Genomic DNA, 16,019 nt, shown 5'->3' with positions numbered 1-16,019 from the left:
AGCTTGGACTAAATGTCTCTACCCGGCTAGCTGAGTCCCCACTCCACAACCTCCATCACCAGCAGTAATGGGAGCAAACTGGTGGAGATGAGGACTTCATGTGCCAGCACAGACCACTGGATGCGAAAAGTGAGGAGTTCACTTTGGGCACTGAGGTAATCAGTAGTTACAAAGCACCTGTGCTGGTTCTGTAATTTTCCATTGATGCCCCTGTGACACAAGTACAATGCCAACTTTAATTGTTACCAGCCTGCCAAGTGCCGTGCTTCTAACGTTAGAATAACGCATTTCAGGTAATTTTCCCCGATTACCGCAATGCCTGAGATTGTCACGCAAAAGAACCGTGTCCAGCAGTATGATAGTATTACAGTTAGTTTCTCGCTTTTCTGGGACAGACGCATTAAAGCTGAGCTTGTTTTTCAAAGGCCACAAGATGGCGCTAGTGTTCAACGGGAGGTATACAAATCTCAATATATTATGATGTGGAAATATCCTGCTATCAGTGAAACTCGTATGCAAGCCAAACGAACTTCAGAGGTTTGGACCGGAACACATTCACCCAATTAACGTGAGTTAATTTGAGCACCCCCTGCTCAATCCATAATATCTAACAGATGTGGATGTTCAGCCGCAAAACAAAACTTCTAAATCCATGCCAAAAACTGGGTCGGTCTGAACTGCAGTAAAAGAGGGATCTAATTGGAGAATTATACAGGGAGAAGATCCCCGCTGTGGCCCCTCTCCCATCCTGTAGTCGGCCTCGGGTCTTTTGTAGCAGAGAGCCTGGACAGACTCGGTCAATTGATTATGAGCTGATGCTATTGATTTGATTGGTTGCCAGCTAGGGAGGCGCAGGTTGGCTAGGGCACAAAATCGCCTTTTAATTTATTGTTTCTCTGACGCTCTGCTTGGCAACAGGTGTCCGACCTGGGCAGTGGGCTGTGCCATGCTACTACTAAGTGTGGGTGACATTATACTGCTAGTGAGAAATTGTCACTCATAGCCATTGAATGTCAGTCGTAATTGGATTGAAATTATGAAGATGTCACACATAAGCAATCTGGAACCTTGGCAACTATGTGATACTCACTTTGAGCACTTGAATGTCCAGGGGTAGTGAAGCCTGTCAGTCATGACTACTAAAAGGTGGGAGTGGTTTACATGCACATACATAGTATGAGAGTATTACAGCATTTATACGTCTGGCGCTAGATTTTTTTTAACATGGAGTGCAACTACTATTAATATCATATGAGCAGGAACTTCAGGTGTTCTCAGCTTGCTTCTGTACATGTGTTTACTGTAGTGTTTGTGTATGCTGTCCAGTGAATTCCACTGAAGTGAGAAGTCCCAGACAGGATGTGTTGATATGCTATGCCTGCTATGATACAACTTTACAGGTCTTGGCGATCTGGGGTATAAGGCTGGTATGGTTCCAGAATATCTTCTGGCCTAAATGTCCTTTAGAAAAATATCACCCCATTGGAGTTAATAATAGGAAATTCAACACCCAGTTGAACTATATTTTTTATAAATTGTATTTTGGACACTTTCTGCCAGTCGATATGTTTGATAACACAGTGTTCTGATATGCAGCTGTATAGCAGGCACACTCAGTAGGTTTGAGCCCATGTGGATGAGTTTGCAGTTGGAAAGTCCAAAAGCCTGTAAACCCCAAAGCCTACACATGGAACACGGGTCCAACCAAAGCCCAAAAATAAATCAGGCGCTTAAGGTCGATTCCCATGAAATCTCAGAGTCAGGTTTTCACGGGGTGCCGTTGGCTGGGATTCTGGTGTGGCTCACTGGGACAAGTTGCAAGGTAGAGACCAACCCTTGAACCTCACATTTAGGGACCCAAGTCTCACAGCTGGCTGGTTGAAGTCAAGAGTTTGATTTGATGAGGATACGTATGGAAATGGATGCATCTAGGGTTACAAGTGGGAACTAGGATGTGGGGTTCGAAGCGGAGCGCTATCTTAAACCGAGTTATGTGAGGTTTGAACACATAGAATGAGCTGGGTTCTAGATGTCAATGCTGATGCTTCCACACAGAGGGCCCCTAGGGATTGAGAGATACTAAAGGCCTCCGTGGAGTCCCACACAGGGGAAAATGGTGGTAAGGGGCAGAGAAACACAGCTGCGGTTGTTGTCTATATCAAGGCACTAGATTGGAGTGTATGCACTTTCCTTGTTTTCACACCCTAATATTTCAGTTCGGGCCACCAATATGAATGTTTGCCTTTCATCTGTATTCTTGAATGCCTTATTTTTGTCCTTTAACTGATAAGCAAACAAATTCTCCCCTTACTCACCATGGGATCATCAAGCCACTTATCACCAGAAGTGTTAGGAATCTCCTGCAGGAGAGGTCAAGCAAGTCTCTAAAGACTATGAATCCGGACAATCCACTGCTTAATACCCGGTTCACCAAGTTTGTCACAAGAGCAGTAAAAAGACTTATAAACAGCGAGAGCCAGCAAGCTAACAATTGTTAACCATAACAGCGAGGAATAAACCTGATGTTGTTTTGTCGATTTACTCACCTCACCGTACCACTTAACCGCAGTGGAATATGGCATTTTGCACACTGTTTACTTACTGTTCTCGGTCTTGTGCGACCTTGGAACTTTTAAATTATTGTATGTAGGGATTTTACTTTACAAATAGAATTGCACTATTAGCGGATTAGCTATCAGTTTTTAATAATGACTAATGTCTTGTCCTGTAGCCTTAGTTGATGCCAAATTAGAACCGACCACCACGGCTCTCAACTGTTTCTTAACTGTTTCTTAAAAAGTCCCAATTGTCTATATGAAGTTTACATTTTAACACCATGAGTAAATATAGATTGTTAGTTTTTTCAAAATTATTTATTGATGAACTTCACATTTTTATATTCGCTTGCAACGGTATTAATGCATTAAATGGACGCATTTAAGCGGATTCTAAAAAATCTATAGGAAATAATGTAAGCAAAAACACAGGATTTAGTTAACGCTTGTTTACTGTTCTATGTGTAAATATTTTAACAATTGTTCAACATATGTCTTTTTTTATCGTTGATGCACGCCCACTATTGTAATGATTTTTATTAATCAAACAATAAAGTATTCTTCATTGACTGGACATGGGAAGATGGAGGCTGTTTGCCTAGGGTAGGTCAGAGGTCAGTTTCCACTGCAGAAAGGGCTATGGAAGAAATCGTAATGCAAATGTTCAGGGGTGACCTGGACATCTGAGATTACGGCAGCTGTGATACCCATTGATATATAGTCTCTTGTTGCTGGGTGGTTGGTGTTGATGGTTTGCAATCGCTTTCAAAGGCTTCATTGTGACGCTGTTTGCATCTCTCCCCCTTTCTAGCCAGAAGGAGTTCATGTCTCAGGGGCTGAGCAGTGCTGATGTAACATCACTGGAGAAACACCTCTTCCACGGGACAACCCAAGACAGCGTAGACCAGATCTGCCAGCAGAACTTTGACCCCCGCGTCTCTGGTCTCAATGGTACATCCTATGGGAAGGGCAGCTATTTTGCACTGGAAGCCAGCTATGCCCACAAGTTCAGCAAGAGTGCAGAGAAGGGTTTGCGCTACATGTTACTGGCCAAGGTGCTGGTTGGCAAGATGGCATTGGGCAAGCCATCATACAGCCGCCCACCGGCGCTGTCGGATTCCTATGCCCTCTATGACTCTTGCGTGGATGAGCTGTTGAACCCCAAGATCTTTGTTGTGTTTGACAGTTGTCAGTGTTACCCATTGTTCCTGATCCAGTATAAGCTGATTTCCGAACCCATCCTCGTGACAGAGTAAAGGGGCTACGGCCATGGTCTTGCCGCTGATAAGAGATTATCCAAGCCTTGATAGGTACTGGAGAAGAGCCTCATTGCTTCTACTGGACAGGCTCATGGAAGTGCAAGAGAGCTTGTCATGAGAGGCTGCATGCGCATTCTCAATATTGGCGCTGCCATTTCAACGCATAATCCTTAAACCCCGCCCCCAAAAGAACCACCTCGAGCAATTGTCCTAAGGAATCTGTATAGATATTGGTTGAGCAGCCGCTGAAATTGAAATTAACTCAACAGAAGTGTTGTGAAATTGTATTGAAGCCCAAAAAGTTAATTGTAAATGTTTGCCTTTCATCTGTATTCTTGAATGCCTTATTTTTGTCCAGCAAACAAATTCTCCCCTTACTCACCCTGGGATCATTAAGCCACTTATCACCAGAAGTGTTAGGTATCCCCTGCAGGAGAGGTCAAGCAAGTCTGTAAAAACTGGGGATGGGAAGATGGAGGGTTTTTGCCTAGGGAGGTCAAGCCCTCATTTAGAAAAGTTGATTTATGATGCTATCTTCAAAAACTTTACCCCTGAGATATGGTTGATGCTCCTTTCAATGCGCCGCGAGTCGAGGATCATTCGTCAACTTCCTGCCTCCTCTCCAGAAACTCAAGCACATAGCATATCCGCTTCTGCTGATCAGCAATAGTCGGCAGTCAAATACATCCCCATCTTTTCTTTGTTTGATTTCCTGCAACCAAAGGGGACTCTGTCACAGACACGTGACACCGATGGTTGTCTCCTTAACAACTTGAATGTTCTGATGGTTCCATTTGGTTATATTGGGGCCAGTTTGAGATTTTCATTGGGGTCAAAAAACTATTTTTTTATTGTTTTTTACTTACCTAATGGTATTATTTGTGGGAATTCTGTATTTAATTTTGGTATTTCCTTTTTTTTATATTTATTGATTCTGACTTATGTTTTAAATTATTGTACGGGGAATTCCCTGCACAGCTTTATTTCTCTTCTTTTACGTTAACTCTTTACTCTTTACTACTTTTATCCTTTTTTTAAATTAATTGTACTTTAACCTGTTTTTTATAATTTAATTAACAGGAGAGTCTAGCCTTAACCTGTAGTTCTGTATATATGATTTTTACTACTCTCTACTTTTCATTTACATTTTTCCTTTCTGTACCCCTAATATTTGTCTTTTTTCCTCGATGTTTTTGTTACTTTTATTTTTCATTGCCCTATTTAATTATTATGAGGTTTGTATATTCCGAGATAATCAAACTGTGAAAAATCTGTAACCATTCTAACTTCTCTCCAACTCTTGACTGTGCCTTTCTACCCGCTCCCAATAAAGTTCGAGAAGTTGAATGCTACAGGCTGTGACTGGAAACTGCACCTTGCCTTGAAATGGCACGTCACTGTAACTTCACAGGCATTGAAGTAGCTTTTTTTTAATGGACATTACAGCTTTAAAAAAAAGTAAAACTTTTTCATCTATTTCACTCCTTTTCCAAAGAGTGACAATAACGTGTAGCATTAAAAGAGAGGGATGTTCCAGTGCCTCTATCCCCAAGTGCCTATCTACTGTTTCTAGTTTGTTAAGTGTTGCATTTATGTGTGAAAATATTAAAGTTGTTTTGAGAACTTGTGGAGACCCTTATGTTTCTTTGAAGAGAATAGAAAAGGAAGAGGACCTCAAGTAACCTTGCTTTGTAGAGGATCAGACTGGTAGAGATCTCAAGAAAATATTGAGACAGGTAGCACATGCCTGAAATAAAAATATGAGTTGAGACCTACACTTGTTAAGAAACATAAGATTCCTGTTCTTGGATATTTTTCCCTCTGAGAATCACGAAACATAAGGATTGTTGGACCTGGACCCCAAAAATCAGAAGAAAAGAGATGCTGTTGTTGAGGAGGGAACATACAGATTGCTTTCTCACTTCCTTTTCTCCAAAAACTCCACCACCCCACTATATAGAAGCACCCTGTTGAGTATATCCTGCAAGCTCACAAATTGGGGAGCCAGTGGCGTAGCAAGGTCAGGTGGTACCCGGTGTGGAAAATTTCTTGTCAACCCCGGCTTAACAAAATGTGTTTAAAACACATATTTTTGCCATTTTGTCACCCCCCTCAGTGATGACACCTGGGGCGGCCCGCAACCACTGCACCCGCCTTCCTACACCACTGTGGGGAGCAACAGCCAAGTCTTCCTGCTCTTCTGCAGACCCTGTGATCGAGTAGTAAGTAAAATATTTATTGCTCAGTTAATTAAAACCAGTGCAATTGTTAACATATAAAAACCATGAATTAAATACAATTGATGTTTAAAAGAGAGAATAGCAGATATGTATGTACAGCATTCGGGTATCAGGCCATTGTCCATATCAATATGATGATTCCTTATCAGTTTTGGGTTTTACTTCGTTAATTGGTGTCGGCCAGTTTGCGCCCTCTGTCATTCTTGTTTCTTTTCTGCTTTGTCCAAGAATTTGACAACGTGGCTTGCTATTTGAATGTTTGTTCCGTCCAAGCAGGCCTTTACTGCCTGCCGGCGAGTTCTTATGCCCAGCCTGTTGAAGTGCTTTTTTAGATGGGATCTGCGCTCTGCGTCCAGACCTTTGCAGGTACATAATAAATGCAGGATGTCTTCCTTTGAGTTCCCACAAATTCGCCAGTTGGTAGTTTCTTTGGGTCTTGTCCAGGGGGGAAGATGGTTTTGCACAGGAAGTTGGCCCAGCCGTAGACGTAGAAACTTCTCCTTTGTGCGCCTGGTAAACCCGACTGTCCAGCCATGGGCCCGGGTTGCTAGGCTTGCTTTGTCCTCGATTAGCGACGTGGATCTTACTGATTTACTGACTAATTGTTTGAAGATGTTATGAGATCCGCTGCTCATCCAGGCTTCTTGAAGACTCAAGGAATTTAGAGAGTGGTTAAGATATAGCGCGGCCGCGCTCTTGCTCTTACTTTCCATCTCTTTCCATAGATGATGATTTAGGCTTGTGGATTTCCCTCTCTGTATCTTGTACCAACTTTTGGCATAGGCACCCATTCGCTCTAGAGTTTGGTTTCTCAGGCCAAATTCCAGCCTAATTTGTGCCTGGGAAGTATAGTTGGGCAGACTGAAGATTATTCTCATGGCCTTCGCTATTGTGCTGTTCAATTGCTGGGCGTCCCTTCCTCGGAGGCATTCGCTTCCGTAGGTCAGGGCCGGTGTTAATTTTGCCTGTAGCACTTGAAGCAGAGGTGTGAAGCTTCGGCCGACTGCTTTTGTTTTGAAGTTCCTTAGTGCAATCCCTACGCTGGTGCCCCTCCGTTTTATTGCTTCCTTTTGCTGGTTGAATGAGCCCTTTCTGTCAAAGATTACCCCCAGGTACCTGTACTCCTCTACTGTCTCCAGTGTGGACCCTCCCATGTGCCAGCGGAATCCTGCTGGAGGTCTTTTTGCGTTAATCATCATTATTTTAGTTTTTGAAAGATTGATGGTAAGGCTGTTGTCTGTCGAGTACTTAGACGTGGTGCTGATCAGATGTTGTAGCCCTATCGGTGTTCTGCTTATTAGGGCAATGTCGTCGGCGTACATTAGGTTGGAGATAGTAAGGCAACCTAGGCTAGGGGCATGAGAGTTGGTTTCATCCAGCAGCTGTGCCAGGTCGGACATGAAAATATTGAAAAGTGTTGGAGCTAGGACACAGCCTTGTTTTAAACATTTCGTGGTCGTTATTTTTCTTGAAAGAAGGTCTCCTGGCCCTAGCTTGACTTGGACCCATGTGTCCGTGTGAAGTAGAATCAGCTGTGTGAGAAGGCCAGGTGGGATGTTCCTTTTTTCCAGTTTTGACCATAGTAAGTTTCTGTTGACAGTGAGGTGAAATCAATAAAGCATACATACAGGGGGAGGTTGGTTGCCTTTGTAGCGTCAATAAGGAGCGAGAGAGCCAGCATGTTTGTTGTTGTGCCCATTTGTTTACGGAAACCTGTCTGGGTGATAGGAATTACTGCATTTTCTTCTGTCCAGTCCAGAAGCTCCTCTAATAGGAGACCAGCGTAATATTTGGCTTCGTTGTCGATTAGGGCTATTAATCTGTAGTTTTTTGGGTCCTTTATGTTGCCCTTCTTGTGTATTGGTGCACTTATTGAGCCTTTCCATGAAGCTGGGATTGTTGCAGTGTGTTATCTGCTTGAAGAGTGGGACTAGGGCTGCTGCCCAGTAATCCGGGTTTTGTTTATACAGTATTGGGGGGATCCAATTAGGGCCTGGCGCCCCCTCTGCTTTCCCCTTCGCGATCCTGTTTATTATTTGTTTTTCCGTAGGGACAAAAGCATTAATGCCCAATTGTAACGTCCGTGGTGGGCTTTTATTGGCGTTAACCAATCGCCCTGTGGGTTTGGGCTGTGGTGCTGTGTTGAAATGTGTCTGGAGATAATCGGCCCAGGCTTCCTCTGATACATAGGAATCAATGGTCGATGTCCTGGAGTTCTGGAGTGAGTTGACTGTTTTCCAGAATCTTACACTTGTGTTGGTTCCTTTAGCATCGTGTAGCAGTCTTGCCCACATTTCATCCTCTTCTTCCCTTTTGCCCTGCCCGATTATTCTCTTTTTTTCCTGTTTTAAATTATGCATCTCCAATTGAATTATGGGATCCGGTCCGTCACTATGTAGTTTGCGCAGCAGTTTATTGATGTTACTTTTCAGGTGCTTTATCTTGATGTTCTGATTTATGGCCTTATCGCAGTTGCCAGCTGAGTCGGTTCTCTTTCCTTGACTTTTGTAATTTTGGCGGTGAGTGTTAGGTTTCCTTGTGTGGGCCTGTCCCAGGCTCCTCGTGAAGTGTTCCCAGGCATTCAGGTACTCAGTGTTGTTTGTAATACACTTTTCCCACCGGCTTTTTGCATCAGATGTAAGGCCTTCCAGGTTTGACGTGTTGCATTTGATTCTTTTTTGTGCCACCTGCAGTGAACAGTCCATGTTTATCACTGGTCTGGCTTGCACCACCCCCTGGGGGTTAAGGCCAAATTCTTGGGGCTGATGGTCACTAGCAGACATTGTGCCAATTCGGAAGTCGGTGATTTTCGCGAAGAGATGCAAGGATACAAATGTAAAGTCTATGGAAGAGCTAACTGTTGAATTGTGAAATGTAGCTGACGGGGGGCTGTCATTTGCAAAGCGGCCATTTAGTGCTACCAGGTTAAGGTGTACTAGATGTGATCGAGTAGTAATGTCGCATATCTGTACATGACTAATTACGGTCAGAGCCATTATTGAGGCTTGCATGCACAGTGGACCACATCTGCACGTTTCTGTGTGCGCGCAATCACAAACACACACACACACACGCATACTCACACATACTCATAGAATTGGTTTGGGCCACCTGATGTGTACTGATGATTGTTATGCAAGTACAAACAGACTTGCTTCGGAGCAACCTACCCACTTGCTGATGCAATCAATATACAATAGTGAATCACAATAAATCAATGGTATATTAATAATGCTATTCAGTTTGAAAAACAATAATCCTAGAACATCTTGATTTTCAAAAATAACAATTTAATTGTTGTTCAAACCATAATAACAACGTATTCCTGATCAATTATACAGAGGTCAGTAAAGTTTTTTTAGGGCATCTGTTGAGTATTTTATCATGTAACCCAAATGAAAGAATTGATGTGAATGTATGTTCCTTGCACGTAAATGTTAAATTGTTTGTATTATTTTTCATTTGTTTCTAGATTTTCCCCTGAAGAAGAGCCGACCTAAGGCCCGAAATGTATTGGGCTAGTATGCATCTGATTATTTACTGACCTCTGTATAATTGATCAGGAATACGTTGTTATTATGATTTGAACAACAATTAAATTGTTATTTTTGAAAATCGAGATGTTCTAGGATTATTGTTTTTCAAACTGAATAGCATTATTAATATACCATTGATTTATTGTGATTCACTATTGTATATTGATTGCATCAGCAAGTGGGTAGGTTGCTCCGAAGCAAGTCTGTTTGTACTTGCATAACAATCATTCTACTATTTTGGGTCTGTCCAGACAGCCAGCCCCGTTCGGAAGCACCCCTAAACAAAACGTTAGTTGTATAATTTTAAACAATAGAGTGCCTTTCTCACCTTCACATTGTTATAAGTACCACCTGATGTGTACCCCAAGTGCAAAAGAGGCATGTCTTCATGTCATCACACCAGTGTATGGTGGCCATTTTGGAGCAGTCTCGACTGACAGACCCTAGTCAAGCGGAGCTGCGATCATCTTCATTTGTACAACTATCCTGGATGAGGGTTTGACTGTGCACGCTGCAACTGCATAGCACAGTGCGCAGAGTAACCTTCAGCTCATCACTGCACAAATGATGTTTCTTTGTACTTTGGAAGAACAACTGATACCTTGATCTCTATTTAGGAGACATTTCATATTTACTGACAGTGAGAGTACTTTCACTTTGGGTGCCCTACATGTCTCTTGCGCCCTAGTGAGTCTCTTGCGCCTTAGTGAGTCTCCTGGGCGTTAGTGGGTCGCTTGGGCCTCAGTGGATCATCATTTTGGATCCTGGTAACTGAAGCATTGCTTGTGTATTTTGATCTTTTTTTGGGTGGAAAATGGGTAGTGTTGCTGGCAGCAGCTCAGCAAACCTGTGAGTAAGCAGTTTATATGCACCTGTCGATGGATATTTATCTGATCTGTTTATCATGCAGAACGGTTTACTACCTGCACTTTTCTTAACTGCGCTTGAAATCCCATTGACGTGGAAACAATAAAAGGAGGGTTTTGAGGCATTACTGGGTGCAGTAGATGGTGACAGGTTCACCGAAAAGAAAATATCTGCAGTTCGGGCTGCACTGTTCCCATGAGGCACAGGGTCAAGACTGATTTGCATATGGCCAGGTCTAAACTGGGGTGGCATGGTGAGAAAAAGAATGATGGATTTAACCCAGATCTCTTGACTGGGGGTGAATGTTTTGATTTGTTCTGCATTCCGTCCATCAATTGTGTGTCTTTGCTGTCACTTAAAGCACAAGTTGGGTTCTGAAGGGAAGCACATTCTGGTAAAGAAGGGACAGAATGGGAGAAAGATGTAATCTATGAATAAGCCTCTGTCATGAAGAGCCATGACATTATAATTAGCCAAGGAAGAACTTAAGGGCCGATTACAATGGCGGAAGGCCTGCCACCCCCAGCCGTGCGGTAGCGGGCCCTCCGCCATCTGACAGCAATTTCCCCCCGCCAAATTACGATGGCGGGGGGAATCGTCCTAGTTCCGTGGCGGATCGCAAACACCACCCGCCACGGTTCAACCACAGGCAATCGTACCGATTGCCTGGCGGAGCAGTCAGCATGGGTAGAAGGGTGGCGGGGCCTAGCAGTCGCTGTCTGCCAAATTACAATGCTGGCTGTAGCCAGCCTTTTCATGGCGGGGAAACCGCCATGTAAAGGCTGCGGGATTGGATTCGGGGGCCCGTTGTGGGCCCCCCTTGTGTTGGGGGGGTGGTGGTGAACTGGGGGGTACCCATGGTACCCCCCTACATTTCCCTGCACTAAGTGGCAGGCACCACGTGGTGCAGGAAAATGCACAACATGGCTTTTTAGCATTGCGGCGGGTGACGCAGCCAGCAGCACCCGCCGCAATGTTTAACGGCCTGGATGCGACTGCCATGGTGGCAGTCGCATCGTAATACTACGTGCGGGGCTGCCGCCTTAAAGGCGGGCGGTCCCAGTCCCTGCAACGATGGCGGGCGGAATCGAGTCCGCCCGCCATCGTAATTGGCCCCTTAGAGTTAGACAACCATGCATACTTTCAGAGAGTAGAAATGCCTGGTAATAACTTCTTTGTCTTTCTCCAATGTGAGTGTTGAACCTGTTGATGCATGTCTCACTGGTTTAAGGTTGTTCACAGCTACATGCAATTATCCAGAATTCAGGGACCAGCTTACAGTGAAAACTGAGCAAGAAAGTGCAAGAAAGGTTATTGTCTGTGTAGCACTTGCTGTTTCATGTCTCACTGGTTTAAGATTGTTCACAGCTACATGCAATTATCCAGAATTCAGGGACCAGCTTTCAGTGAAAACTGAGCAAGAAAGTGCAAGAAAGGTTATTGTCTGTGTAGCACTTGCTGTTTCATGTCTCAGTGGTTTAAGATTGTTCACAGCTACATGCAATTATCCAGAATTCAGGGACCAGCTTACAGTGAAAACTGAGCAAGAAAGTGCAAGAAAGGTTATTGTCTGTGTAGCACTTGCTGTTTCATGTCTCAGTGGTTTAAAATTGTTCACAGCTACATGCAATTATCCAGAATTCAGGGACCAGCTTACAGTGAAAACTGAGCAAGAAAGTGCAAGAAAGGTTATTGTCTGTGTAGCACTTGCTGTTTCATGTCTCAGTGGTGTGAGATTGTTCACAGCTACATGCAATTACCCAGAACTCAGGGACCAGCTTACTGTGAAAACTGATAGCAAGAAAGTGCAAGAAACGTGATTGTCCGTGAAAGGTCTATGTTTAGATCTAGTGGTCAAGATAGCTCATAGTATTGAACTTGCTGCAGTGCTCAGGAAAGTGTTGGCAGTATCTGGCAAGACTGAGCATATAGAATTGAGACATTGTGTGGAGGAACTAGCAGTGGGACCGATCAATCAAGGGTCGTAAATCGAAAATATAAGACGAGGTTTATGTACAGAAATGGTGGCTGATTCAGGTGTGTGAGAAACAATCACATGGGTACAGACAAGAGTTTAGTTGTCTGGCATGGAGCGTAATACGTCATAAGTGGAGCAAAAAGGGTCGCTTTGCTTGGGTGTGCAAAGCAGGCATGGGAGCAAGAAAAGCGTAAGTGTGGTTGTGATTAAGGTGGGTGAAGTTACGGAGACAGCAGAATTCTAAAGTTAAGATGTTTGATTACAGTAAGAACTCAATTGAAGTGTTAGTTGAATTTGATGCAGTGCCAACATGTAAAAGAGTTGTTTATGTAACAAAGAACAATTCTTTTTTTTTTTTTTTTTTAAAAACCTTTATTGACATTGCAACCAAAGACAAGTATGGGCCTACAACCCTCGGGGCCGGCCGCTAAGCAGTTAAAGTAACAACAAGCAAATCTTAATCACACGCAGCACCTCGGGAAGCAGATTCTCCATGCTAGTATACTCTAGTCCAGTGAACAGCCCAAAGGGGAAACCAGGATATAAAAGGTTTTCATTTTACAATAAGGGATAGAAGGATCAGGTGCCAATCAAGTTCTCAGCAGCGAAAAATGGCAGGCAGAGTAGTGAACGTCAACAATGAACAGCAAGCTATCAAGTCACTGGCGCTGAAACAGGAGGTTCAGGATGTGGAGGAATGTCACGAGCCGTTTGCGCCTGCAGTCCCCTGCCCTAGGACCCAGAAGACATCACGGAAATTGATGCACAAATAAAAAACAATGATTGGCAACGAAGGAAACCTACCGTACTGACCCCGGAAAAGAAAGACAAAGAAGAATAAGAGGAGAAAAAGGAGGCCATAGGAACAAAGTAAAGGACTAAAGAAGCCCCTCCCCCAACCCCCCACCCTGCACCTCTGCAGATGACTACGGCCCCCCCCCCCGCAGTGTGCCTGTCGCCCCAGAACCAGACCCGAAATATAGAAGAAACAGAGAAAAAGGGGAAAGAGAGGAAACCCCCCCTAACAGAGAAGGGGAGAGAGTAGTAATAAACTGGAGAAGGGCCTTCAATCATGCCCCTGGCTTCTCCCTCCCGCACAATATATTCCTCCCCAAAACAAACAATAAACAACCAAAATTCGACCATGTCTAAGAGAAATGGGGAGCATTATTCACAGACTACACTATTAGTTATGCCGTGAGAGCACACAACCCCCAAGCCCGCCCGCCTATTAAATGACAACCTCTGAAGGATCAGCCTTATCCTTGGCCACGCTTTGCGAATCCACCAATGCATACCCAGCGACCCATTATCATGTCCAAAGTTACAAAGAAGAGGAGCGTCCAAAGAAGACCAGGAAGGGACACACACATGTAGGGAGAATGTCTCTGAACACCAACACAGTCATCGTCAGGGAAGATCACCTTTCCCAGTACTGCCCCAGGGCCTGCGCCGCACACAAGGACCAGGAAGGAGGAATCAGCCAGAGCAAGCGACCGCTGCGGGAAGATCGCCCGGGTCGCCGGAGGCCGCGCATGGGACAAAGTCACCACCTTCTGCTCAAGTCCAAAATCTCCGGACCAGGCCGACCCCACAGCCAGCCGACCACCCGCTGCCACAGTGTCCGAAATTTCCAGCTGTCCCTTATTCACAGAGGCGGTCACGTTACTTTCCTCCTGTGTAGGGTGAAGCAGATCCTTGTGTACCTGGGGACAGGCAGACCGCAACTGTTCCGACGCTGACGCAATACCATCCAGCTTCCTCCCCAATACCCGGGCGCCGTGAACCAGGGTGAAATGAAGGGCTCCGAGAGCGTCGAGAAGGTCACCGTACCCCAGCACAGCCCCCTGCGCTCGCTCCGCTACGCTCCTCTGCGCCACACACTCCCAATCTTGCTGTGACCCAATGTACAGGATGATAGAGTCCATCCCATCAAGATGGCCGCAGGGCAGGGCCACCCCAGAAGGGAACCGGGACTCAGGCACAAGCGCATCAAGTTCCATGGCACTGCAAACAGGGTTCCGGAGGCAGGCAAAATATGCATCCAGTGTGTGGTCACAGGTAACAGTCGTTCTCCTCCTGGGCCAGTGCCCGCGAAAACCGGGAGCAGCCCGCGCAAATCGGGACGAGCCACAGGCCGCGTCAGATCAGTTCACTGGCGAGGGCCCAGGCAATCGCCGAAAGACCCTGGAATCGTCACCCCGGGTATGCACCCGCTACGCCACGCTCGATGGTAGGAGCGACCACAGCGAGATTCAGGCCAATATTCGCTCCGCTTCGGTATTCCGACTCCACCCGGTCACCAATGGCCGCTGTTGTTGAACTGCCGCCCGGCCATGTTGTCCACCCGAGGTCCCGGCTCCAGGGCTGCACAGGCCGCAAACTTCAAATGAACATTTCTCAGGCGGTACCGCCGCCAGAAACTTCAGGATCACACGATCGGTTGCCGCTCTCAATCACCAACACGGGCATGCAGCGCAGGCTGAGGATCACATGCAGGATATCTGTGCGGGATGTGGAGGTTCACGGAGCCGGGAGCCTACGCTGCCGTCCCGGTCGCCATCTTGGCTCCTCCCCCAAAAGAACAATTCTTGTGTGTTTGTTTGAGGATAGAAGTGCTTAATATCATTCTGGATTCCAATGATCCAGACGAAGCTAATGCCAGAGTGAAGTGAGAAGATTGTACAATGTAGGTAGCCAGTGGGAGGAGAGGCTTCAGAGATTGTTGTACCCTTCGGAATGAGGAAGAGAGTGTGGGGACTAGCGCATGATGGGCATGTGTGTGAGGCGGAGATCGATTTGTGAAGATTTCTGGAGGCCGACACAAGACAAGGGAGTTGATCATTTTGTAGGAGAAGGGTTGACTTGTGCAGTGAGCGATAAATTACAGGAGACATATCAGGCCTTTTAAACCTGGGGTGGGGCCAGGTGAACGTAGAGTAATGTTGGCTTTCCATGTTACCTGTGCATATCATGCGTTGAGTGGTAATCCCAAATGTGCATTAGTCTTGATGGGTTGCTACTCTAACTGGCCGAAAGTTGGTTTCGGCATTGATGCACATTCCAAAGGAATCCAAAATTATGAGGGAGGATTTTCCAATCGTCAAGGAACTGTTGAGGAGCTGGTGACATATAATGGATCGTCATTTGTGTCATTGGGCGAAGGCGCTTATTTGCAGTGATGGGACGGAGGCTTGTAAAGGCCTCGCATCACCCTAGGAGTAATGGATTGGTCGAGCACACTAATTGCGTGCACAAGGACCATCTGCAGTTAATAATGGTTAGTGGTGCGAGCTGGTACTGAGTGTCAACATTTGTGAGGTGTGGATGGCACTGGGCAAGGCATCATACTGCGTAATAAGGAGTAGATGGGCTGTGAATGAAAATGAAAGCAAATTAGAGAGTGTAAGTGAATGGAGACGCAAGGAGTAAGGCGGCGGTGCTAATGTGAAGGCAAGTGATCTGGTGAGGGTGAATGGCTTGGAGTGATCCATAAGGGAGAAAATACATTTAATGCGCCATATGAGTGGATAAAGTATTGGACGACTGGAGTGTTCCTTTGCTGTAAAGTAGCTCCATACAGA

At 45.3% G+C, this 16,019-nt stretch overlaps 1 protein-coding gene across 1 annotated transcript in view; it reads left to right on the top strand.

Annotated features, from left to right (window-relative positions):
* The window catches only part of LOC146812755 (protein mono-ADP-ribosyltransferase TIPARP-like), a 53,257-nt gene extending 47,861 nt beyond the window's left edge, over positions 1 to 5,396 (top strand). Inside the window, exon 6 of the mRNA XM_085614617.1 lies at positions 3,367 to 5,396. Coding sequence (XP_085470743.1) covers positions 3,367 to 3,811 — 445 coding nt within the window. The 3' untranslated portion in view covers positions 3,812 to 5,396. The remainder of the gene's footprint in view (positions 1 to 3,366) is intronic.
* The last annotated feature ends 10,623 nt before the right edge of the window (positions 5,397 to 16,019 follow it).

The sequence above is a fragment of the Triturus cristatus genome, chromosome 7, assembly GCF_964204655.1.
Source record: "Triturus cristatus chromosome 7, aTriCri1.1, whole genome shotgun sequence".
NCBI lineage: Eukaryota > Metazoa > Chordata > Amphibia > Caudata > Salamandridae > Triturus > Triturus cristatus.
This window is presented reverse-complemented; position numbering and strand designations above follow the sequence as displayed.